The 27,945-nt window shown below is 33.0% G+C and overlaps 1 protein-coding gene across 1 annotated transcript in view; it reads right to left on the bottom strand.

The window, feature by feature from the left end:
• poe (E3 ubiquitin-protein ligase-like protein poe) overlaps positions 1–27,945 on the bottom strand; it is a 113,615-nt gene that overhangs the window by 58,846 nt on the left and 26,824 nt on the right. Inside the window, exons 24-51 of the mRNA XM_089234227.1 lie at positions 27,584–27,706; positions 27,250–27,384; positions 26,563–26,654; positions 26,194–26,413; positions 25,100–25,181; positions 24,931–25,009; positions 24,385–24,475; positions 24,055–24,176; positions 22,462–22,574; positions 21,730–21,825; positions 21,340–21,476; positions 19,311–19,390; positions 14,479–14,670; positions 14,261–14,324; positions 13,179–13,261; positions 12,552–12,681; positions 11,269–11,487; positions 8,568–8,801; positions 7,482–7,511; positions 6,915–7,085; positions 6,619–6,801; positions 5,908–5,976; positions 5,678–5,767; positions 4,861–4,953; positions 4,148–4,435; positions 2,673–3,817; positions 2,270–2,471; positions 70–265 (exon numbers count right to left, since the gene is read on the bottom strand). Coding sequence (XP_089090353.1) covers positions 70–265; positions 2,270–2,471; positions 2,673–3,817; positions 4,148–4,435; positions 4,861–4,953; positions 5,678–5,767; positions 5,908–5,976; positions 6,619–6,801; positions 6,915–7,085; positions 7,482–7,511; positions 8,568–8,801; positions 11,269–11,487; positions 12,552–12,681; positions 13,179–13,261; positions 14,261–14,324; positions 14,479–14,670; positions 19,311–19,390; positions 21,340–21,476; positions 21,730–21,825; positions 22,462–22,574; positions 24,055–24,176; positions 24,385–24,475; positions 24,931–25,009; positions 25,100–25,181; positions 26,194–26,413; positions 26,563–26,654; positions 27,250–27,384; positions 27,584–27,706 — 4,759 coding nt within the window. The remainder of the gene's footprint in view (positions 1–69; positions 266–2,269; positions 2,472–2,672; positions 3,818–4,147; positions 4,436–4,860; positions 4,954–5,677; positions 5,768–5,907; positions 5,977–6,618; positions 6,802–6,914; positions 7,086–7,481; positions 7,512–8,567; positions 8,802–11,268; positions 11,488–12,551; positions 12,682–13,178; positions 13,262–14,260; positions 14,325–14,478; positions 14,671–19,310; positions 19,391–21,339; positions 21,477–21,729; positions 21,826–22,461; positions 22,575–24,054; positions 24,177–24,384; positions 24,476–24,930; positions 25,010–25,099; positions 25,182–26,193; positions 26,414–26,562; positions 26,655–27,249; positions 27,385–27,583; positions 27,707–27,945) is intronic.

The following is a 27,945-nucleotide window of genomic DNA, read 5'->3' as shown; positions in this document are numbered from 1 at the left end:
TTTCACGTCTGTGCGTGTTTGTAAAAATGACTGTCGACTATATTATGGAATTGCATAAAATTACATTACCTCTATCTGACACTTCACTGCTCAATAACTGATCATGAACTTCAGCAAATTTGACTAAATTGCCAGGACGAGCAACTGCAACACCTCTCGTGATGGCCACCAACCTGTAAAATGCTTCACCATCCAATTCTTCCAGTGCCTTGCCATCATGATTGGAGAAAAGACATCGAACAACATATCCTAGCAAGGCTTCATCCTGAGATGGGGAGGGGGAAAGAGTGAATAAGACATTGAAAACTAGATATAAGCAGGGTATGAAAAAATCACAATTTTAAAAAAAAATAAAAAATTGGATTTTTTTTGATTGAAACTGCTTAGTAATTAAAACAAATCTTCCATTTTTTTCATGCATGTTTTTTCACCTAATCTATCAAACTTAATTTAGCATTAATGAATAAACTTACGAACGGATGATAATAAAAGAATTTACAAGCAAGAAATATGAACACCAAAAATCTGTGTTTATGAAACATGAAAGGTTGTTAAACCTGAATTAACATTATGGATTAACATTTTTCTTGCAGTGTATTTATTCATGAGTCCCCCCTCCCCTTCAAAGTGAATTCCTGGTGACGACTCAGTATCACATATGGTGCCTTTCTCAATTCGTTCAATGCAGCATGATCCCGCATGAATTAAATGAGAAAAATGCAACATGATTCCGCATGAATTAAATTAAAAACATACTTCTGAATTAACTAAATTACTAGACACTATTGTTTCCTGCAAAAAGGATGGATACATTTATTATGATGTGTTTCCAACTTGCATGATAATGTTGCCTAATAATTTACACATGTTTATTTTTCCACAGATATAATGAATTTTGACAAAAAACTACCAAACTCTAGACCTTTTCTTCTTTCGTATTAAAATTTCAAGTCCAACCGTATTGATGTTGGTGTATCTATTATTATTTTAAATCAGCAATTAGGGCATAGAATTCAACGCTTTATACAAAACTAATTTCTCGATTTTCATAATCGGAAGAACTCTGGTGCTCCATTGTAATGCATTGTAAATACTTGAAGTTATATATAGGTTTAGTTTCATATACTTTTCTGCGATTTTTTAAATGCACAAAATCTAGATATAGAACAGCTACCTTTTTGCACAGTATCTAGGAGAATCAGGTCTATATTTACCAGATCTTTTTCTATATTTCTTTTAATATAGGAAAAGATTTTTCAAAAAGGTTTCTTCGCGTTCTCCTAAAGTTATTCTTCCGTTTTTCTGAGGCTTAGTTCGTCCTGGACAGAAGTATGCTGCAAGGTTTTGGAGACCATACCTACAAAGGGACATTGACCTGGTTGAAGGGGTGCAGAGAAGAGCTACGCATGTCCTTATTGGCGCATGGGGCTTGAGTTATGAAGAGACTTCATTTTTTAAAAATATTTTAACATTGGATGAACGCAGGTGTCGGGGAGATATGATCAAAGTGTTCAAAATATTCAGCGGGATGGATAGGATGGACCATGAATTATTACTACACCGCAATCAACTGCTTTTACAAGGATGTGCTGTTACTGCTATTACATTGATTGGTAAAAGACAATGCGAGGTTATGGTGTCGCAGGGAAGTTTTCTCTAATAAGGTAGTTAATAAATGGAATAGCTTACCCCCAGAGGTAGTAAACTGTAACACAATTGACACGTTTAAAAAGAAATATGATAAACATGTTGGGGTAAATCGATTGCATTTTTAATTGGGTTGCTGTATTTTTGAAATATGTGGCATCCATATTTATTATGGGCATCTTTTTCTCAGCCACCTCGTTGGGCATTTTGCCTGTTGTGGCATTGTATTTGTATTAATCAAGAACTTCACAACTCAATAACATGGATATTATACTAGGTTACTTTTGCTTTAATATCACTGAACTTAAATAAAGAAAAAACGAAATTAAAATTTTGTGATTTAAAATCAATGATTTAAAAAAAAATCAAGCTGATTTAAATCAGTGTACCCTGGACATAATGTGAAAAAATTGCAAGAAATTTGACGGAAAACACAACCTATGCTAGATTTATGAGGCTGTACAGCAATTCAAATTGTTTAAAAAACATACTTTTTATATAGGGCATCAAAAAATGTTTTGAGATGCCATTGAGACCTACATACATGGTTTCAATACATTTTGAACAGTGTTCATGAATTTGTTTGACATAACCTAATTTTAATAATAATAAAAAAGTTTACCTTATGAGAAGAGTATGAATTTTTATTGTTGTACAATGTGAAGAGGAGAGATTTCACGTGATCATGTACAATGGGTGCTGTAGGCAATGTTAGCATCTGGGTAGCCAGATCTATTGCAGAATTTTTCAATGATGATTTTTCCTCTGTGTTTGTACTGACAGAAAAATATCCATCCAAAAGCTCAAGGCTGCTGCTCACAAGTCTGATCAAGAAGAGAGAGGAAAAGGCATTACTTTTTATATACATAAGTGAAATGATTAAATAATATGCACAAAGACTAAACACAACTAATTTACACTATGGTTTGATTAATTTGTCTACCCTGCTCTTTGCATTACCGAAATGTCATCAAATTTAATTTAATAACATAGAACATGCATTGTAAGATTTTATTGAAACTTACCTATCCAATGATGTCAGTGGGAGAGGTGTGGTAGACATTCCATCTAACTCTACACCAGTTTCCTGGGTACCATTTGCAGGAGTTGCAGTATTGTTCTGGTTTGTAAACTCTTCACAGTCTTCTGGCCAGCCAAATGTCTCTTTTGTTTTGCCATAAAGTTTGATAGAATCAACCATAATAGTTGATGATGGATCAGAGCTGGGTCCGAAGACTATAGTCACTCTTTTATCACACATCAAAGATTCTTCACGAGAGAAAGGAAAGTCATACCACCTACTGCGAGTGAGATTCACCTGAACACTTCTACCGAAGATTTCAATGTAAGATGGAGCACGCTGAACATCTTGGCTACCGAGTAAAATACGCACTCCTACGATCACCATTGCGTTGTCATTATTTGTGATTTCCACTGTAAATCCAGCTGTTTTCTGGCAAACAACATACAGCCCAGTAGTATTTAATCTGTGTTTTATTTGTGCAGCATTATACAAGTGTAGTAAATCATTGCCTCCAAATTCAACATCTCCAAGTGCAGTGCAGTGCTCAAAGAAATCAACTGGGAAAGTTACACTGCCTGTGGGACAACCGGTTTTTGCTGCTTTCTTCTTCCTTGCTGGCTTTAGTGAACTAGGATATGTTGTCAACTGAAATGCTGGAGTTAGCCAATATCCAGTCTGTTCTTGATTGGCCATATAAACTCTCAGACTACCATCTTCACACAGCAGGATCAGAGTTGTGCGAAGTTCTCCACCTGTGACAACATGGCGAATAGCAACCATGTCAGTAATTTTAGATTTAGCTGTCAAAAATTTTATTTCTTGCACATAGATTGTATCTGGCTTAACCATGAGAATCACTGGATTATTAGAAGCCTGCATCTGAGCCAAAACGAGCCCAGGATGGTTTACAACTTCTGACCACTGACACAAGGGTTGAGGAGTAGGTTTACTGTTACTGCCACTGCTGTTGCCATTTGATGTAGATGATGCTTTCATCTGAATCATAAAAATCTGTGACAGTAGTGGAGATACACGAGTGAGTGGTGCCACAAAGCTTTTGCCTTGAGTGTAACTGAAGAATAAGAGTTGTAACGTATGGGAATAATAGATTGAAACTCCACCACCACCAACAGTCCCATTAGTATCCTAGAATGAAAAAAAAAAATTGAGAAACAGTAATAGTAATATTGTTCTGCATATATATACATATTAGCAAATATATTATGTTCCAAAGTTTTACATTGAAGCAAATTTATAGTCTCTAAAAAAAGTTATATGTGCAGCATATTTTGTTATGATCAATCTCTTTACAGCTGATGTACATAAAATGATGCTCAAATCATTCAAACAATTAATAGCAGACATATTGAAGAGCAACTTTCTTTAAATGTGAATAAGTGAATTCAACTGTAAATATTTTTAATAAATACATATCTAAATACTGATCATTTTTCAGAAGATGTTAAAAAAAATTACCTTCAATTCTGGATGTTTAACTTCCATAATGTTTGTAACATAAAAAGCTCCATGCTTAGCAGAGCTCTCCTCCACCATAGGCTGGGAATAGATATGACCAACTGATGACATTACTAACAAGTGGCGTTGTGAATCCTCGGCAAAAACAAAACAGCAGTCCCTTATTTTTTCACTTGGAAGCAGGAAGAAAAATTGTGGACTCAGAGAATCTAATGCTAGATCATAAATTTTTATCATGTCAGCAGTCACAAGAGCTAACTCTGTTTGAGAACCCGGCAGCCACATTGCCTGAAAATTGAAAAAATATTGTTTACCAACAGCTGTGAGTATATATTAGCTCTATGTTTTATTTGTCATTAAAAACACATACACACACATATATTACCATATGTGTTCCTAAAAACAGATCTACAGTTTTTGATCAATCTCTGCTAAATTTTATACATATACTAAAAAGGACTCAACGGCTACTTCAAATACTGTTCAGTGCAAGATAAATGTCCAAAATGATCAAAAACATTGTATCTGGCAATTACAGCTTCAAAAATTACTTTTGGAGTGTTCACTTTGATTACCATGGTTGCCACACAATGTTTTTCAAAATTTTTATCCCTTTGCAATGATTTGGCACATTTTTAATGTTCAAAGCACAGAGAAAATCTGTACCCGAGCATTTCTACTAATGTACTATAAAATGCATTCTATGTATATACCTTAACTATGTAATTTCCAGACTCTAATTGTGGATGCAAAACAACATGATCAGAAACTGAGCCAGAGGTATTGAAACTCAGAACGTGACATTCCTATAAAAAAAATAATAATTCACAATCAAATTATATGCAAAAAAAAAAGGTGGGGAGACTTAATTTATCAAATGTATTAAAAAATATTTTTAACACAATACCACTCAATTTTTGATTACAAACCCACTTCTTTCCATGATTTGTATCATTTTAACTGTTATACCAGGTATGCATGCAGAATCTACCCTTGGAGGAAATGGGATGCGCGCGCACACACACACGTGAAATTGAGAGAGGGTACAAGGAATCTTTCCCAGAGAAACTGAGTTATATACTAGCTTTCAAAAAGTGACATTTTAGAAATTAAAAAAAAAACGAACTAAAACCACATTTGAAGATATTTTCTACCAATACTTTTAATTTTTCTAAAAATATTCTTTTAATTTTTAATCACTTTGGGGAAGAGGCAAGGGCTTCTCTATGCCCATTTCTTTCCATACATAGGCTCTGTGCTATGCTATTTCAAAGATTTTCTTACAAAATATTTTACAACAAAAATTTTCATAATTTCAAATTTTGCAATTTTAAACCCTCAACTCACAGAAATAATTATTTTACAGCAATTTTGTTTTTCATGCAATATTGATTTAGGTAAACATAATTAAGTTACATAATAGTTTAAGGTAAATATAAATAATCTACCTGGAAATCAACTAGATTTCTCTTAAAAATTAGTCTTAGGCAAAAAGTAAAGAACCTACACTAAATGGGAAACCTGAATTACCTTTAATCCACAGACAGCAAGAAAATCTTCATTGCATGGGTTTGCAGTGATAGAGAGCACCATAAAAGGAATTGGAGCAGATGATAATCTCTGCAAAAAGATTAAAATATATGCTCTAATTTTTCCATGAAACATTCAATTAACTTTAAAAACTTCATAATATTCTACAATGTTTTACACTAACAGATACAGTATATATAAGAGTGAAATCACAAATCCGCACCACTTACTGTAAGAGTCAATTTCCTCTTTGTTGAGTCAGCTTGTTTTAGAAGTGCAGAAAGGATCAGCAGAGTGATCTGCAAAGAAACATTGTATAAAATTTAAGACTGCACCAATACAAAAAATAGGAGCTCCCCTCCTTTCAAAAAAAACTAAAACAATAATTCTTTGCCTACCAAGCAAATCATGATTCTGATAATGAAACGAGTGATTCAAATTACCACATTTACAGAGATTTCCATTTTTTTTCTTTATTTGATAGAATAGGTGTTTTCAAACTGGGAGGCACCAATTCCAAGGAGCGTCAAGAACTTCTGAATGTTGGAAATTACTCCATAGTAACCTTCCCTTTAAAGCACAATTTTGGTAAAAATAGAGCATGAGGAGGAGTACGCTCATTTTGGAAGCTCAGAGAAGCCATTACAGCAAAAAATTGAAACCATCATTCTATAGAACATGGTTTTTCAACCTTTTTTTGTCCCATTCCCCCCGCGTCAGAATTTTTTTCCTCCCATCGTCCATGTTGGGAATCACTGTTTTAGAACATAAAGAAATAAAGAAGCAGATACATGCATCTAAAACATACAGCTTTCTGAAAAAAAATTGTTTCATGAATGATATCTAGATATGTATCTAACTATTTAACTTTAATAGTGTCAGTCCAGATCTAGTTAGCACATACTGCAGAGTAATGAAATAATCAAATAAAAAAAATGTACCTTTCCTTTCTCATGACTCACAGCAAGATGTTGTCTTTTACCATGAGGAGAAGCCAAGCAGCACATAGCAACTCGCCTGATCATATGTGAGCTTATCAATTGACGAATAGTCTGTCCTTGTTCACCAGAATAATTCATTCGCACATTCTCAAATGCTCCTTCTTGAGAACCCAAAGTAGGAACCTTTAAAAAAATTAAGCATAGAACCATTTTTAACTTAGAACTATTTATTTCTCACAATATTTAATCAGTAAACCACTCATGAAATTGAATAACGGCAAGAATAAAATATATACCATCAGCTGATCTGACATCTCAAAAGTCTTTCCATGAGTATGAAGATCTTGTAATGCATTCTGAGCGCGAATTGAGCTACCAATAGGAGAATTACGTTGACATGCACGTAATACGGCTGGCATCAGATACTGCAGTAAACCCAACACAGTTGATGCAACACTGTGTGTGGCCTATTCCATAAATAGAAAACAATAATATGCATGGTTAAACACAAGTACGTAAGAATTAGAATGTGTTTCAAAACCAATATTACAAATATTACATTACATGCAATGACTAATTAAAGGTTAGCCATGTTTTTCCACATATATATTACTTCTTATATAACTAAGGTTTATGCACAAAATATCTGAGAAAACATTCATATATATATTCAAGAATACATCAAACTATGATGGACTACGTTTATTGAATACAAATGTGAGCATATATCTAATTAAACTCAAAGAGGTTTGAATATAACCTCCCTATTCAAGGTTGAAGAAGAAAAAACAGATTATTAGTTAGTCTCAAAAAGCAAAATTTTACATACTTACACAATATATTTCTAAATTATAAAATCTTACCAGATATCCTAAAAGCAATTCTCTTGAGCTCTGAAAAATTGATAAAAAAAATATTATAGCTATAATTCACAGAATAAAAAAAATAATACACAAGTACCATATATTAGATATAGATGGTTTTATTTTAATACATTATGAACATACTCTATTTGTGTTCACTCTAGTGAAGGGATTTTCAATGTTTTGTGTTCTCTGGACATCTTGTGTCAATAAAATGAAGGTCACAGACCTTTTTTTTAAAAATATATATTTAGAATATAATACAAAATTGATGAATAAATTGTTTTTGCATCCAAGCTAAAAGACTGCCAGAAATATTTCCAAAGACCTCCCAAAGGGTATGAACCATACACAGGTTAAGCACTCTTGCTTTAGTGCAAAAACATTGAGAAGTTCCAAATCTCTAATCACATCCTGAATAAATTAATTTTTTGAGTAAACACATAGTGTAGATTCCAGAATATTTTACTTTTCAATTTAGAAATATCGAGACAAAAATAAAGAAGTTATTTTTTTACAGCCCAATTAATTATTACTGACAAAGAGAAAATTTTAATTTATATTCAATGCTTATGACAAGGCCTTTGATAACAATCACCAACAAAACCAAAACAGTATTATATGTATACAATGCTGTAATTATTAAACATTCTATTATCATTTTCTTGCTTGCAATTGTAATAAGTTAACTTTTCGAAAAGACTAAAATTACAATCTAGAAAAGCTGATCTCATTCAATGGATTTTTGAATTAAAAAAAAAAAAGATTTATATTTCTATCTCTTGCCCACATTTTTAAAGAATAAAAGAAAAATAATTTGTTGCAACATCAATGATTCCAAAGAAAAGTTAAAAAAAACTTAAAAATAGAAGCCACATTAAAGGATTTAAGATCAATGAGCACTATTGAAAGCCATAATCGTAATGCTTGTAAATCATGATCGTTATGATCAGGACTATAATTAGTTGTTGCTGATAGGCTGTTAAAAAACTTGAATTTCAGGATTTTTAACCGATCAGCAACAACGTTTCTCTTTAGGTCATAAACATCCAAGCCTCAGTTATAAAGATGGAATACAAAAAGTACCTCTAATTGTTTAGCTAAAGTTTGCTTATGCTTCAGTGATTCTTCTGTCTGCTTTTTGGCTTCAGATGTCTGCCCAGTACTAGAAGAGGTTGCAGCACCAGATGGTGTAGGGGAAGATGGTCGTCTACGAAGTGAGCTTGGCAGTATATTTTCTGCAGGAAAGGGAAAGGCTGTTGATGGCGGAACCAGAGCTCCACTCTCTGTGTTGGCTTTGGGACTTCTTTTCACAAGTGCCTTGAAGATAGATATACAAGAATCATGTACTGGATGAACAAAATGATCAACACATGAGAACTGCAACTATAACACACTAAAAACTCAACTAGAAATACAACAAATCATTTTCCTACTAATAGGACAATAAAGTCTAAAATTTTTTTATACATTTGACAATAGTTGAAAGTTCACAATTTCATGAAAAGGTGAAGTAAATTATGGGAGAGTACTTTTAATCCTCTACTTAAATCCATATCCAGCATATATGTTATGAACAAGGTTAGGGGGTTGAGTTTTTGACATGACAAGCGTCAAAAACTGGTTTAAACCATTGAAAACTGTCAAAAACCTAAATGAATGCTTTTGAACACAATACGTATATAACCTGATGAAATACTTACTTTTTTGCATATTACAATATTTGCATATTTTTAAACATTAATTTATTACAGTAATTAAAACAAAATATTAATTATAATTTGCAATTTTGAATTTTTCAACATAAGAGTCTAGAACATATAAAATATTATTTTATGGTTTATTTTTCTAAACTACTCATTACCTGTGTTCAATTTGCTAAACGGAATAGAGCTGCTTATTCAAAATGTGTATGATAGGGCATTAGGTTTTTGATTTCAAAAACAAAATCAGTATTAAAACAGTCAAAAACGTATTGTCATGTTGTCAAATAGTTTTTAACCTGATAAATATGTTAAATAACAAAACACTTTTATGTAGATTTTTATATTTGGAATTATAATTACTGAGAAAAAATCTATTTTTACATTTTAAATTTTCTGAACTGTCCAAAATTTTATTCCATATAAAAACTCTCATGCAGCATCTGTCAATACACTAATTAAACTCACTCATTTTCACCTAAAAATTTCTTAACTCAGGGTATATAAATTCACAGTTTTAAAGAGTATTTTCAACCAAAACAGACCTGACAGGACTTGATACCTAAAGCATGTTTAAATACAGCTTCAATTGGAAAACCATTGCATTGTAAATTATAGTAAATATACCATATCATAGTACAAAAAGAAAGAATAAGTTTGACTAAGGATAAGTTACAGGAGTTTCTTAAGCATAATAAAGCTAGCCCTGCAAAATTAAATGACATTTTAGTCCTAAAATTTAGTATTTTGATCGCTAGATATATTTCAATGTTATGCGCAATAAAAGTATCGTTTTAAGTATCAGTGATTATCTAGATACTAACAGATTAATAATAAATAATAACAGAAAAGACTAATTTAATAATAACAGAAATGAACATTACATATATGATATAATAAACTTTTTTAAATACTTATCGGTTGTAGAAAGAGTACAGCAGATGGTTTATATCAATGCATATACATATAAGCAATTGAAGAAATTTTAGAAGGTCAAGAATCATCTTGAATCAGAGAATGCCAAATCCTACCATAGTTTTCCCTTCAGTGTTTATGCTATGCTTTGTTCAAATTGTATATTTTATAAGAAAAAAACCATATATATTGTCCAAAATAATTCTGTAGAGAGTAGAAAATTATTTTACAATCATATTAAATATTTATTCTTTGTATAACAGTCACTTTAAATGTTACATGCAATTAATGTGTGTATTTCCAATGGGAATTTTTATATTTAACCAGTCAACTGTCCAATGAATTTCTCCGAGCGTTACCCGCAGTGCCCACTTTTTTTTGAAGATGCGCATGCTTTTTCCCTTTTCTTGGAAGTTTGAAATATTAAAATATTTTTTTTATAGCTTGAATGTGTCGAGACATAATATGACACCCCAAAAGTGGGGAGGGGTGGTCATGATGTCCTGTGACTAAAAGAAATGCTGTTGATGGATTTATGTGGAACCATAGTAGTTGAACCTCTGCTAAAAGATATATGAGTAATAAAACAAATGCATCTTCGCAAGGGAGTTGGAAATTGAAACAAAAACGATGGGGATGCAGCTTTGCAAAGCATGACAAAGATAATTGTAATAATAATCCCAGACCTTGAAATATAATTGTCAACTCCATCTAGTGATGAGATAATAAAGTAGAAGGATGGCTGTACAGAGATGGCAACACATGTATGACAAATTATTTCGTCATTTCCATGTGAAAAAGACAGAAAAGTCTGTGTGTCGGCAAATGCCGTCGTAGGCACCACCATTACGTATATCAGCGACGGCGAATGCCGTTTTAACCACTTGACTGGTGAAAAAGACCGAAAAAAGTCTGCACGTCGGCACCAACATTACGTATGGCAGCGACGGCAAACGCCGTCGTAACCACTTGACTGGTTAAAAGTAATATTTGAGGTTTTTGATGTGACGGTTTAAATGGTCAAAAACTGTCATGTGTCAAAAACCTGCCACACAACCCTGGTTATGAAGAAAAATATCAAAAGAAATTTTTCTAATTGTTTTATTTTTGATAAGTACTAACTCATTACATAAATATATAATAATAATTAGTAATAATAGTCACTTTACCTGACAGCTACCATCTTCTTTGGCACCACAGTCACAAAAAAATGAGCCATATTTGGCATAAGTCACATCATGATCTTTATGACAGACCTTGGCACAAATTGTACATACTCCAACTCCATCTACCATTTTGCAAGTATGACAGTGATACCAATGCTGATTCATAAACTCTTTTTGAGTTATTGTGAATGTGCACAGCTTGTTACACAAAGAATCTTCATCCTAAAAGAAAAAACAAATAAAAAGCAATTCTAATTTTAAAATTTCATTTAGTAAGACTAAATTCACCATGCAGATACATTTTCTATAGTTTATGAATTGAAAAATTATAGATGAGGAAAACATGTATCATAATTTATTATTTATTTGTCTAAGTTAACATGTCTTTTCTTTTTCATTTGCTTCATGATTTTTTTTTACTTTTGAAATCATTCACTTAAATGAATTTCCATTTCACAATTTATCATTATTGGAAATAACAAATTCCTTCCCTACCAGGTAGGTCACAGCCGTAACTGTTAAGGACATCAGATTAGCTAACTGAATATCTTATCTGTAGAAATATTTATCGTAATAATTTCAATGCATTAATATGGTATGCATTGTGAGGATATGCAGATGAAGATAATCTGACGTCACAGCTTGTGCTGCAATGTGTTGCATGATGGGCATGCGTCGTGTTCTTTAAAATAGTTGATTTTTATGTTACACCACACAGTTCTGTTCATAGTTTGTTCAGGCTGGTCCGTGATCTTTTAGCTAAATGTGAAATTAAAAGTTGATTTAAGTTACTTCCATGCCTGCCTCACCTAGTTTAATCGTGTGTGTGTGCTTAGTTAGAACCTTGAGTTTCATGATATGCTGATTCCATTGCTGTTCTGACTAGAAACAGTGGCACATTTTATGTGGAACCATCCAAAGCAGTATGTGAAATAAGTAGTTTAGTATTACATTGTAAAGTATTTTAATTACACATGTTAATCACGCAATACAGCACTCTTATTTGTGCTGTGCTGTGAAATGTTCAATGCTACAAAATCTAGTTGCAATGTGAAAAACCATATCCACAACATCCAGATGACCAGTTTAACATCCATGTCATGGCCACAACAACGACTTCCTTTATTATAATTTTGTTCTCACGTTTACATGTACAAACATAATATTAATGCCCACAAACACCAAGACATACACACATACATCCTGGTGCGAAAGAGCACATAGGACAAGGTTGCATCACTTTCATTGTTTCAATCAGAAATTTGAATATAACATTTTAGGCTTACAGAATCTTCACCAGCAGACTCTTCGTCATCAGGTCCTAATTCTTCGACCCAATCTGAATCCAGCTCAGGATGATGCAGATCCCCATCACAAGGTGGAGAAGCTGCACCAGTGCGACTCATAATAGATGTTCTGAAAAGAAAACATGATAATTATAACAGTGTATTACCAAATATTTCAGATCTATACAGCTGCATACTAATTATTTAACTTATGTTAATTCCCTCGCAGAATATTTTATGGCGGATGCTTTATTATACTCCCCAATTTATTAAATTTTTAAGAGATGTAAATATAAAAATTTAATAAGTAACTGCACTGAGACTTTCAGAAATTCTCCAATATGCTTTTAGTAACCTATGCAACACTGAATCAGAAGGTCTAAAGTAAGAAAAAGACTAATGAAAAATGAAATCAAACTTCAATAAAGAATCTCAAGAGGTACACACAAATAAATAATTTCACATTTTGCATTGCTATATGCATGTCCTTCTATGTTCCATATACTCTAGAAAACTTTGCAATTTTCATATCATATTAATAAATATGTTGCGTGATTTTCATTCTTTTTCCTTCTTGGACATTAGGATTTAATTTTCCCTCAAGGAATATATAAAATGATCACTCACTTATCACTCTGATATCGAAGAGCTCCTACTACTTCAGCCATGTAGGACAACAAATAGCATGAAGACTCCATCATGATCTGGTGCTGAAAAAAGTTAAATTAGATGCGATAATTAATACAGGTAGCACAACCAAAAATCTTCACGACTTTGCTAAGATCAATCCTTTCTCAAAATAAATAAAAATTAATATAAAGTGAAGAATATTTGCAAACGAGGTAGCATAGAGCTATAAAATAATATTCTACATGTTCAATGATATACAAGTAGTTCTTTTTGTTCTGATATACATAGAAATTTTTTTCTCTCAAAGCAGCATTTCTTTTACTTTCAAAACTTAAATTTTAACTTAATCAATCTAAAATCAATTTTATTACCAGAAACATTTATTTTATCATGTGTGTTTATATAACAAAAAAGTGTATATATATATATAATGCAATTAATTTCAATTATGCTATATAGATTTAAAATAAAAAAATAGGTAGGTCACTCAGAGCCATCTTATAGCACCACGCTCCCACTTCCTATCCCCCAATATAGCTGGAAGTACTTGCTTACCAATTTAACTACTTTCAAAAATCATAGTACCAAATCTCACTAGCATGGTGGAGAATCTACCAAATCTCACAAACATGGTTACGCGAGACCCCATGGATCGTGCCCCAGTGAGCCCACGTGTTGAGATGACCTGGAGAACACTTAGGCTGATCAATCTCTACCCAAGATATATCAAGAATAAGATGAATATTCAGCTTTTCAAAATTCTTACATCCCTTGCATTTTAAACTATTGTAAAAACTTACAATTGGAAAAGATATAAAATTGAAATTATTTGATATCTTCCAAAAACTACATGGATATCTAATATCCATATGTTTATATGTTATCACGACTGATTTATTTAAATTAGTTTTGATTTTGCAAGCTTGTGGGGGACACAAAAAAGAATCATAACCAAAAGAAGATATTTCAAACAATTAATATTTTATTATGAATGGGCTTTAAAAATGTAGAATGTAAAATGCATTAATACAAATAAACAAAAATTATTACAAATAGACACAAATAATTATTACACTTACTTTTCCTCCTGATATATTCTGTTCCAGTTTTTCTAGCACATCCTTCTGAGCAAGATACTTCTTGCTGTAAGATTTGTCATAATGATTAGAAGAAAATACTTCACTATATTTTTTTCTCTAATAGACAAGGAATATTGAGGCATATCACATTTAAAATCAAAATATAATTTTTAAAATTCATATAAACTAATAAATATATGTTTCAAAACGAAGTTTACCAGAGCTCAAGCCAAACAGGTGATGTACCAAGAAGTTGAATATGCCCAGCACCTGAACCAGCACCGGCAAGGATGGCCATTATGACCATGAGTTCTGAAAAACCAATTCCCTCTGAAGCTGGAGATAAAATCTGAGAGCCCATGGGGATCATTGCAGATAAAAATATGTTGGCTATTTTTTCACCAACAGCACTAAAACAAAAAAATTTTGAAATGACAATTATTAAATATATATTTGTACTGCTCTGAGAATCATGTGTTACTTTTAGAAGTTTGTAGTATTACATAAAGGTAAATGGAATTTACATGAGATGCATTCTATAAATTTTTTGCACAAGAGATGTTAGCTATACTTATAATCTACTCTGACTCTGATTTAACAAATAAAAACCTTCGTCAACATAGCAAATTTTTTCAAACTGTCCTTAATTTTTTTTTTATTATTTCTTGTTATCCAAAACTACAATCCGAAAATTTGACTTCAGAAGATTTGATCTTCAACTCTTCTTTAGAGGCAAATAAAAGGGAGTAGAAATTTGTTATTTTTTGTATAAAAGACACAATAAAGCCATTTTGAGTGTGTGTACCATAAAACATTGTGCTGTCCGCATGTTTAGATATCAGTAAGGAAATAAAGTTACTTCAAGTTTGTGCTCTGTCTTGACAAGCAAGGAATTGCGGGTAATCTAAAGAGAACACTTTTTTTTTCTTGTTAGCAAAAAAAAAATTACAATTTTGACAGAATTCGATAAAAATGTTGTATGTACAAAGCAATTTTTCACGCATCCTGACTTTGTTCTCAAGTTTATATGTTTTTGCAATTGTTGTCAGAAATACGTTGTAACAGCAATCACAGAGTAAATAGCTTTTAAAATTTACTGTTTGTGACGATTGGTGAGGTGTATACGAAGCGACGAACATGAAACATTCCTTTATTTTGCATTAACATGCGAAACACACATCCCTTCGTGATGAAGGTTAAAATCGAACTCCTCGAGAATGTCTTCTTCTCCCGATACAACTTAAATCTCACGTGTCTCGTGAATAAACGTATTACTGTACATCCTTGTTAACAGCTTGCCTGTTACATACTCCCCCTCTGGTTTCGCGGCCGTCCCGGCAAGGAACCAGCAATAGGCGTTATGGGAAGTTGTTCAGTGTTCTTGTTAGTTCCAACTTTGAGTGGTCGTCCCTTCTTTCGTGATGACACTATGGATACAGCATCCGGTTTCGCACATGGTGTGAGAGCAGAAGTACGATATACGCTGACAGAGACACCCGATTTGGCCGGATCAGCGACTATGTACCTCGTAGGCGATCTCTGGGCTAGCACAGGGTACGGTCCATCTCGTTGTGGCGTGAACTTTGTCGACCAGTTCTTCCTTCGAGAACTCGGTTTGGAACCGTTGTCAACATAACCTTTGCGTTCATCCCGTTTTTGTTCCACTTTCTGCTTCACAGAAACTCTTGTAAGGCTTTGCATGGGAGTCAACCTGTTTTCACGACTTCTTTGGGCATGGCTGCGACTTTCTGATCGACGCGCGTTAGGGGTTTGATCCGAATATTTAATGCCGCTCCCCCTGCATTTATCGTTCCCTTCTCCAGCACGGCTTATACTTGTTTGGGTCCTTGACTCATGGAAGCTATTGCTAGACGTTATTGTTTGGCTTGGCATTTTAACGATGCAGTATGTGATAATATCCTGGTGATCCTGGACTGTGTCGCCTGGCACCGGAAAGTTCGACTCGTTCGTTCCTGCGGAAACGTAAGTCTAGTACTTGCCTGCCTGTCGGAGTAACTCGTGGTTGCCTTTGCACCGATTGGTGATGAAAGCTTCTTGCGGATCGGTGGATTTCGCTATGGACAGCAGGACGTGGATAGTCACGGACGCGACCTGTTTGGTTCCTGAGACGTCTAGACCGATCCCACCGCTGAGGTTCCGATGCCATATCACCATGGTGAACTTCGCCTTCGGGAGTGTCTCCTCCCCCTGGACTGAAAAAATTTTCATTCTTTTTCCACGACCTGTTCAGCACTTGTTTCCGTTGCTCTCCTTCAACTTGTCGTAGTTGGCAAGAATTCAAGTTAACATGCTCTACTACATGTTGAACAGTTTTAATCGTAGACTCGTTCACAAAGTGGAATCGCTTCCGAGTATTTTCCCCGAAGAACCATTGCCTTCGCTTGAGATCCAACACGATACCAGCTTTCTCTGGAAAGTCGATTCCCAAAAGAGTTCTGTTACCGACGATTCCAGGAAGAACTATAAATTTCGTCCTTAGTCGCTTCCATTGGATGTTGACCAATACCGTTGTGGTCCACACATTCACCGTTGATTGCTGTCCGTTTGCAAGACGCATCTCGATAGTTTCCTGATGGAATCTGGCGTTTTGCTCTTTCAAAATACGATGCAGAGTATCACTTGCGATACAGTGCGTAGCACCGCTGTCGGCACAGGCAGTTCCCACTTTGCCATTTACATGAATTTTTAACAATGCTACGGGTTTTGTTACAGAAGAGCATAGATTCAGTTCCAACTGACCAAACTGAGCGGTTGTCGCTGTCATTTCGGGATTACAGGTCGGACACTGCGCTCTAATTACCCCCGGATATCCACATCCATAGCAGCTTAGAGGTCGCTGTTCATCCAGGCTGATCATGGGAAGTGTCTGTTCATCTGCACGAATCACTGGTTTTGATGAGGTCCATGGATATTTCATCGGTGTTTGCTTTCAACGACCCTCGACATCGTACTGCTGGTTGAATTTCTTTGTGGAAGTACTCCTGGCATCTTCATACGCGTCGAGTTTCTCAGCTAGTTCCGATGGGGAGATCAACATGGCCCATGCATCGATGAAATGTTCTTTCACTTGTAAAGGGCACTTCTTCTTCATCTGATCAGCTATGACTAGATTAATCAAGTCCTCGAATGTTGTGACCTTAACTTCTGTTAACCACCCTTCAAGATACGTTTTCAACTCAAAATAAAAATCACGCCATGAACTCTCCGAGTTCTTCCGATGCTCTACAAAAAGCTGTCGAAATCTGTCCGCATGTAGCTTAAATCGCTTTAACAGCAGTTCCTTGAGATACCGATAGTCCTTGAACTTCTCGTCAGGCTCCCTGGCACAGATCCTAGCCACCTCCTTCGGTAAGCTATTGATGAGATACGTAATCCACAATTCTTCCGGAATCTGGTGTAATCCCATGTGTCGTTCGAACAGGACCAGGAACAGTGAAATGTCATCTGATGATTCAAAACGCGGAACCGACACTTGAAAGTCCCGATTTGTCACAGCCGGTCGAACGGAAGCTTGGCACTTCTCCGCTTCTATCCTCAGTCTCTCGAGTTCGAACTGCATTTCTGCTCGCCGGTTCCTCTCTTCGGCATCTTCCCGTCGAATCCTCTCCTCTGTTTCTTCTCGTCGAATTCTTTCTTCTGTTTCTTCTCGTCGAATTCTTTCTTTCTCTTCGGCATCTTCCCGTCGAATCCTCTCCTCTGTTTCTTCTCGTCGAATTCTTTCTTCTGCTTCTTCTTGTCGAATTCTCTCTTCTACGAGGGTCTGTAGCACTCCTTTTGCGAAGACCTCATCGTATTCTTTACTGGACGTAATCAGCTTCTTCAGCTCTATCACTTTCATCTCGGGTTCGGTAGGTTCGCCCATCTCTTCGGCAAGGCGACGGAGTTCGTCTTTTCGATATTTCGCCAAGTATGCCATTTTCACTCACTTGGTACCTAATTAGGATGTCCGCTTAGCTAAAAACACTCACGCGTCTATTTTAAACGTTGGGCGCCAATGTGACGATTGGTGAGGTGTATACGAAGCGACGAACATGAAACATTCCTTTATTTTGCATTAACATGCGAAACACACATCCCTTCGTGATGAAGGTTAAAATCGAACTCCTCGAGAATGTCTTCTTCTCCCGATACAACTTAAATCTCACGTGTCTCGTGAATAAACGTATTACTGTACATCCTTGTTAACAGCTTGCCTGTTACATGTTTCAATATTATTTATGCTCCTGATCAATTTGACCCTGATTTAATGATTTCCTCGATTTAACAAATAGAACTGTCAGTTTTTTCCATTTCGTTAAATCGGGATTTGTCAGTATCTCATGAACAAATGAGTTGATCCTCTACTCTTGTTACTCACAATAAACATATAGTAAATCTTGCAATGGAAAAATATTATTCCAATAATATGATACTAAAAATTTGACGTATTTAGCACTTAATTTTGCTGCTCTAAAACTGTTGAAGTTTAGAAAAACCTACATTAATATGAAGAGTAGCAACAAAATGGGCGAAAGCCTCAAAGGTGGGACAAACAAATTTGAAATTCTAATTAAAGCATGAATTTATGAAAACGAATTTGCATGACTTCAGATTGGCACAAATAAGATTCTGGTCTTAAGAAACTAGATACGATTGTTTCATACAATTGCATTTTGTTTTGAAAAAAATGCTTCCAATAAAAAATTGTATTTCAAAAAGCTTCTTTAAACTCTGATATTCACAGATGACAATATTAAAATATTGGATAAGTTTTGTGTGGGTGGTGCAGTTCTCAACTATCCATGACTCTACTGCATTTTTCATTGTTGATCATGACTCCCAAGAATAGTCAAGCGAAAAAAAAAACACTTCAAAACATTGAATAGGCACACTTCAATATCCATAGCTCAATGCATCATCCCTGACATAGGTTCATGCTGCTACAGAAGCTTTGATGCACACTTTGTGACGAACACAAAAATATTATTTTTTTTAATTTATGAAAAAAGTAAAAAAAATAAATAGCATATTTCAATGAAGGACAACTCACCTGTTTTGTTTTACTATGTGTGAAGTAAGGTTCTGTAGAAGCATCCTATTCTCTTGAACTGTATTTCCTTCTTCAGACAACTGCAAACAATTAAAATATATATATATATACCAAAAAACGTATCAAGCATACATATTTTTCAGGGTTAGTAAAAAAACCAGTTTTTTTAAGGACCATTACCTTTTTACGAAAACCAACTTTTGCAATTTAATTATTTTGTAGCTTAACTCTAGGAATTATTTTAAATATTTGAAAATTCTTCTTATTATTATTAATGACAATATAATATATATATATAAAGATATTTTCTTTCCAGAGACTTTCAATATGCTTAATTAGGAAGTTATTTTGTAAAAACTGACAAAAAACTAGGTAAATACAATGTGTTTCATGAAACAATTAATGCAGATTAATTAGCAATGATTTATGATATACAGGCTGATTATATAACTAATGTTCCGATTTCAAAACACTATAAAATAAGAACTACTGGTCAGAATGACTTGAAAATTTACACGAATATCTCTGAAGCAATGGAATTTTATATGGCGAAAAGGAAAAAATACCTAAAAATGTAAAATAGGTGACATTGTACTCATCCAACAAGTGGGAAATTTGCTCACAGAATGGAAACAGCCAGTCAGGGCAAAATAATAACTTAGTTAGCATCACACGATTTCATAATTCATGGAAACATAGCAAAAAAATTAAGTCATTAGACAAAGAACTACAACTTACACAAGAAATGTTGAATATGTTGTTCACTGTGTTCTGGCCATGAGGGCTATGAACAAGAACAAAAATTCTTGTTCAACAACAGTATGTCATGGTAATGATGTGGATGAGCTTTCAATTCAAAAAGTTTGCAGTCCGATCACTGTGCCTTACATTTTGAGGTGCCTCCCAAAGTCATAAGTTGGAAGAGTTAAGTTCAGGCAAACTGGTGTCCGGCCAGGTGTTGTGTGATCCTGTTATTCCAAAATTGTTCTTCAGCAGCTGCTTTGCTGGTGTTGCAATTTGCATCTTGATAAAAGTTATGCTATCCACACACTAATGCTGTTGAAGTGCCAAAATGATGTGTGGCTGCACAAAATAGATTATACCACTGGCGAAGTACAGCATTATCTGCTTGTACATTTTAAAGTTTTTTTTTCTTTTGCCAAAGAAAATTTCATTGCTTCAGGAGTATCCATGCAAATTCAAGTCATTCTGACCAGTGGTTCTTATTGTAGTGTTTTGGAATCAGAACTTTAATTACAATCATTCTGCATATATATAGCTGATTATTTTTCATATAAATCACTTATTACTGTCCAGTAGAACTTGGGGTAATGGTGAAAGTATGAAAAAAAAAACCCCTATTGAATATTGAGCATGGTGGTGATATACAGAGATGTGCTGCTTTTTGTGGAAAGGAAATGAAAATGTCAGTGAGACAATGTAATATATAACTACTATTACACTGGCTTTTACACTTTAGGGGCAGCTGGTGTCTTTATTGACTTATAAGACCCACCAGCTCCTAGCATGATTGTGAAGTCACAACTTTTGCTGTTTCTTTGTGAAAAAAAGAAAAAAGAAAATGATGAGAGATATCATACCATTACATTTACACATGCGATGCGATACTCATTCATGAATTTGGTAAAGGTTGAACATCAGAATGTAGCCCAAGATTAGAAAAATGTAAGAATGAGAAATTTTGATACTGCATGCAGCTTTAAGTAACTAAGGTAGTTTATATGAAAAAAAAGAAATATTCAAGAAATTTTTGATATTTTTGGAAAAAAATCACTTACACCATTTAAAAACATACCATCAGAATGTGTGCCCCAAGAGTAGAAAATGTGGTAAGAATGAAAAATTTTGGCTAATAATGAATCAATATGATATTTTTCAAGAGAAGAAAATTATACTAAGGCCACTTTAATGTGATTTTTTTGAAAAAAAAAAAACCACTTGATTACAACCAAGGTTTAAACTAAATCCTGATATTTTTACATTATATATTGACGAGTGCTTTACTAACCACCTGTGGAGTTGTTCCAAATATGACTTTGCTAAGCCACTGCTGCAGAACGGAACTGTCAACTTTCCCTAGTTTATTCATCTTGCAGAGTGAAGAACAAAGCTTCTCCAAAGTCTTATCACCAGGGTTTTTCTCTCCTGAAAAACAAATACAATACATCACAGAACAGGAAAAATCTAATCAGATTGTTGCAAATTGCAAGAGTGGAACCCCATCATATCACAGGCACCTGGGTTGGGTATAAAATAGTTTACATCTGAGTTATATCTTTGTATACAAAATTGGTTTTCATAAAATAATGGGAAACATGATGGTGTACTCAATTTTATAGCATAACAAGGTACCACTGCATTTTGAAACATAGAAGAACAAGAATTATATCAAACTTACTTTGCTGGAATAACTTCCCGAAAAACTTTAAAACTTGAGTGCCATAAACAGGGCTAAGATTAGTATTTGCAGCTGAAAGTAGTATGTTGACCATATCTGAAAAAAAAACCATATTGAAATTAATTTTTCTGTGGGAAGCACAAATGAAGATTTTGCTCCAAAAATCTTTTTCCATCTCATACTAGTGATATATAAAAAAATGAAAAAAAAAACACTTTGGATTAAAATAAATTAAAAAAACCAAATTCAAGATCATGAAAAATTACTTAGTAACTGTTCAAACATAGTGTCATGCAAAAAAAACAAACAAACTAGAAGAGCCTAATTGTATAGGAAGTTGATCAAATAACTACCAACTTATTTCCAGATTCATAGCATTGCACATAAAAAGATAAAATGCACTATGCAAATAGTATTGCTATTGAATTGAAAAATTAATGCTTCTAAACAACTTTTAAGACCTAGCGTGAATCTACCAGGTTGGATTATGACTTGAAAAACTTGAGAATTCTTGGGGACATACATGACTGAAATCAATGCAGATAAAGAAACTTAAATCTTATCTACTCATTTTTACAATTACAATTATAACTAAATCAATCATTAATAAAACATGACCTCATCAAAATGGCAAAAAAACTTTAAACCTTATTTTAGCACTCCAAGAATTATATATGTAACTATATAAAATAAATATTTAGTTTTGCAAAAAAAATCTAATTTTCAATTTACCAATTTCTCCTTCATCCGTAAAAAATGATTCCATGGCTTTTTTACCAGCTGGCTTGTCCAATAAACTTTCCATGAACTTTAAGCACTCATGTAATATGCGTTCATCAACATCACTATTATACAAATATAAACAAACACAATATGTAACTGAAGCATGCCATCAGATTTTTTTCTACCAATGTGTCTCTAATTTCATATTTACATTTTTAGGCACACTAGATTTTAGGCTCAAACATATCATACAAAAAATAAAATAAAAATGCAAGAATTATAGATGTGAATACAATTTTTGCTTTCAGAAATTAGATATTTCCATTTCTCTATAAGCATAAATCTATTACTTAGAAATCCAATACAGAAGAAAAAGTACACTTTGCCTCTAACCTTTACAACTCATTACAGAATACTGATGCATCAGCAAGTATGAAAGTTATATACATTTCTTTAATTACAAAGAAAATGTGTAAAATAATAAAACAAGTACATTTGTTTTTACGTAAATGACATTGTTTAAGTGCCATCCTGACAGTACCTTATGCAGGATTTTTTCAAGAGAATGGGGGGTGGTGGTGGTTTAAACTTTTTAACTCTTCCTGAGGGAGTTCCATTTTTTATGTGTTTTTTGCCAAAAAAAAAAATTCCTCCATAATCTTGACTGAATTATGTACGCCAGTACATCTTGACATTTATCTGGTGTGAATTAATTTTGCTCCAATAAAATTCCTTTTTAGGTCAAAGTCCAAAATCTTATTATGTTTTCGCATCTTCTATATTTAAGATTTGAAAGACAAAAGAATTCTGTAATGAACAAAGGTGACAGTCCGAAGGAGCACGGTCTGAATGAAACTTCTTGGCTGAATTCTAGTAATTTTTGTTGACTGATAGCAGCACAACTGGTGACAGTAAATGTGGCATCAATTATTTAGTTATGGGCGAACTCACCCCCTAATAGATTATTTTCTTTATATCTGACTCACAGAAGCCTTTTGTCTTTTGAGGTGAATGGAGTAGGTTCTGCTATATGAGCACATAACCCTTCAGCATCGTGGTATATAGACTATATTACTCATTGTCTGTTACAATTCATTCTAAAATTGATTCATTTCAAGAAAAGAGCAAGTTTTTGGTCTTTTAGATGGGTACCAGTACTCATCATTTATTGATAAAACAGTGGGCAACCAAGAATTTCCAAAACCAGTGATGACAAGCATTATTGTCAACTTCTTTCATTCACTTGACACATGCTGCGACTGTAGTACTATTTCAATCAAACTGATAAAGCAAAATATGGCTGATATCTTCTTCACAGCTTCCCGAATCAAACTATGAACATTTTTTTAAACAAATGATTTATATGAAAAATCCAATTCTTTTATATATGAACTATTTATACACTTTATTGACTAAAAATCCAATAACAGCCTCATATGAGATATCAAATTTACTTATAATTCGCATCTTAAAAAATGGGTAGAGAATTTTCATATACCTAATACTTTAAACAGAAATTTTGCTGTAATACTTAAAAATTGAGCCTAAATTTTGTGGGGGGGGGGGGAAGGGAAGTGAAAATTGTGAGCACAAAATACAAACCTATCTTCACTGGAGTGGTTAATAAGAAGATCATAACTGCATGATAATATCTCAAAGTAGTTGAAAGAGAGAAACTCGTCTCCATCTGGTGTACCAATCAGTCTCTCCAAAGCAAGGGTAGTCTGAACAAAATTAAATATTAAGTTGTTTTTGTAGTTCGTCTCATGCAAATTGAATTTGAAATTCTGAATTCCTATATACATAAACTATGCTTAGTTAATTCTATAGCTTATGAAATCATGTAAAGCATGATCATGAATCATAAGAAAAATAATAAAAATATTGTTTATGAACTAGATGAAATCACTATTATACAAACCCAATACTTACATAATCGATTAAAGATTCTGTAGTTGCATCTAGTAACAAAGACAGCATGACCCTTATGATTTCCTTAGTGCTACCACTTTCTGGACACCATCTACAGAAGAAAACATTAAATTTCATGAATAATATTATAAAATGTACTTACAAATAAATTAAATACCTTTACAATTTTTCTCATCACAAGACAGAATTCCTAGAATATTCAATATGATGAACCAAAAAAGAGCTAAAATATATTAATCTGTAATTTTTAAAAATGATCAGCATTGAAAAACAAGAATAAGCATGTTGGCAGGAAAGATTTTAGTATTCATGTACATATGCAAGTGTGTGTGTTTAAACTTTTTAACTAGAGAGTTTCTCTCAAAATTGATTTCAAACAGTTATAAACGAATATAGTGAGCTAGCACAAAAACCGTCATGCGCAAACTTTTAAACCAATTCGATTTCTCATCAAAGTTACAATCAATCATGTATCACCCTTCTAAAAACATTAAATAACTACACAGCAATCAAAAGAAGTGATTCTCTAAAATGATTATAACTTACATGATTAAATCTCCAGCAAATCTAACAAGTGTATGAAGCATTCTCTTCATGTTCGGATTTATAGTAAACAGTGGTTGATCTGAAATTATTTGAATATAAATTTTGGAAGATTGAAAAAAAAGTTTCACACTTTAAGATAAAAAATAAACTAACAGAGAAGATTACTTACAAGACAAATAGTTCATATGGTATAGTTGAATTGTAGAAATGTAACTCTCTGAAGGTATGATATCATTTGCAAAATCATTACGCTGAAATAAAAAGAGACAAAATGTTAATACATCTTGTCTTGAGACAAAAAAATTGTCGCCTAAAATTTTATATTCAATGAATAAAAAGGAAATAAAAATATATTCAGAAACTAATTTTATATTATTTGAATCATTGCCTCAGATATCCAATAAAATATTATTTGAAGTGTGGCATGAAAATAATGTTTTTATGCCATTTATATTCATATTTTACCAAATATAATGAAACAAAATTATAATGAATTGAAAATATATATGTAGTTTAAATGAAATTCATGTTTTGTTTTACTTGCTCATGCAATAAGTAATAGACTTCACTTTGATGTTTCCAAATTAGTTTATTGTAACTAGCTTAGCAAAATCGATGAATCTGAATAAATCACTATTACTGGAATGACTGAGATTTACTGTCTGGATAATCAAAACACTTGAAACCAAATGTAAATACTTTTTGTGAGAATGGGATTTTATCTTCCTTTTTACTATGTATGGGGAAAAGCATCAAGTAAAAATAATTTTCTATATACATATTCCAAGTAATAAAGAACAAGCATAAGAATATTAGTTTCATAGAAGACCAATACATATAAGTCTAACATTTTTGTTTCGAAAAATATGGTTGACCCTCTCTCAATGGATATTACCATTGAGACTTGTATAAAAAAATATTCTTTTTTTGGTGACTTATCCGCTATCTCATTTTGTGCAAACAGATGGACAAAAAACCATTAGAGAAATTAAATATCCAAATATGGAGCATTATTCACATTATGCTTGACAATTTTGGACTGAAAATAACTATTCAGTTAAGCAGTTTCATTCACTACAATAGTATCTAATTATCTGAGATTTTCAATTAAGTATGCAGGCCAAAAAATGCTATCCTTTCATTAAGCTATTAAAAAATCTCAAGCTTAAAAAATATCACAACTACTAGATATTTTTTAGAACTATATTTTGTTTCAATGAGATGAAAAAAATAAGTGTGAAAAAAAAGAGAAAAATCACATACCCAAGCCGTAGAATGAACATTGATTACATTCCAGCTGCTCCAAACAGTTCTTAATGCCTGTGGATACAAGTCGGCTATAGCAGTCGTGAAAGGGGATACTTTAGAACCTCCAACTGATGACATCCGTAGAACACTGTTATATGCCTGCAAGGTTTTAAGGCTGGGCCGTGGAGAAGAATCAGATGTCATAAGATCAGCCATCAGGTGCAACAAGTTCCATCTGCAGATTATAAGAGGAAGGGGGGGGGGAAACCACCATTATACATATATAGTTATAAAAACTGAACAATAAAAGTTAATAACCATGCTTTTATTTCATAATGAATTGATTCACAGAAGATCCAGACATGCAAATGAAAAACTTTATACCTGATACAGGAAGAAAGAATTTCCACTGATTGGAGAACTACCGGTAACATCTCCTGAGCAAATTCTTTTGCTTCTTGATTACAGCCTTCACTCTGAAAATCAAATCATAATTTGCAATCTACATAATGCCTAATAAATACAAATTTCAGAAGAAAAAAAATATAGTACACAAATGATTCATAAGATAAAGAAGATTCTTAATCAACTGAAACCAATGGATGGACTAAAGTTAATTCAGTAAATCTTGTTACTTTCCTAAACATACTTTGATTTTTATTGTATGTTTAATCTTAAATTTTTAATTTATACTTAAATTAAGAATTATATTAAATATCAAGAATTATGTTTTTTCTTAGATTCTATCTCACTTGACTTACAAAATAAAAAATTATTTAATTTCCATTTGGAAAAATCTAGCTTTTTCATGATAATTACGACCGGAACAAGCATAATCATAATTTTTCTACCCCAAACTATGCGTATTCTTGTATCATTTGATGTCTTTTTTTTATCCATCACAGACCAATATAAAGGAGATTTATAGACATAATATAATATATATCTGGAGGACTGATATATAGACATAGCAAAAAAAAAAAAAAAATTCAAGTAACTACCTTGATATAGCTACTTTATATTCTAAGTGAAAAAGACTTTTTAAGCCATAAGTTTTGAAAGCACATTTACCAGTGGTTTAGCAAAATGTTCATCCAGAGATACTTGAACTTTTGCAACAGCTGCTTCTGTGATCATCAAGTCAATTAGTCTTGGACATTGCTCTTTTTGCCAAGGTTCAGAGGCTGAGTTAGTTATCTGACAAAGCTACATGAAGAGAAGGAAAGAAACATAACTTTCATATCCTCCCAAAAAAAAGTGGAAAAATGACTCCTCCCAAAGAAAAAAGAAGCAATGGTTGATTTATATTAGGATTATTTGTAACATATTAATACATAATTTTTAATTTAAAAGTTTGAATGACTTCAAAAATTCACATTATCAGAACACACAAAAACTAGCATACCTGTTTGGCTATGAGCTGCTTTGCAATTTTGACATCAAATTTAACGTTGCAAGAACTTTTTGTCACTTGTCTGAGTAAAGACTCAGCATTTTGCGTAGTTAAGCCTTGTTTGACCAAAGAATCCTGATAAAATAGAGAAGATCACATATGACTTTATCTTCGTATTTGAAAACTTAATTTAATTTTTAGATTTCACAAAGCTTTGTATGGAAATGCAATTTTTAAAAAAAAATTTGTTTTTTTAAACTATCACTAAAATACTTGATGCAAATTACATTAAGGATGCTTAATGCATACTTGAAAATGTTAATGTTAATTTAAAAAAGTCAGACAAGAGAAATTAATACAATCCAAGATTGTTA

Source organism: Pholcus phalangioides, unplaced genomic scaffold (genome assembly GCF_987345545.1).
Source record: "Pholcus phalangioides strain wild (caught in Gottingen) unplaced genomic scaffold, Ppha-v1.0 ptg000008l_1, whole genome shotgun sequence".
Classification (NCBI taxonomy): Eukaryota; Metazoa; Arthropoda; class Arachnida; order Araneae; family Pholcidae; genus Pholcus; species Pholcus phalangioides.
Note: the sequence above shows the minus strand (reverse complement) of the source record. Positions and strands in the feature narration are given on the sequence as shown.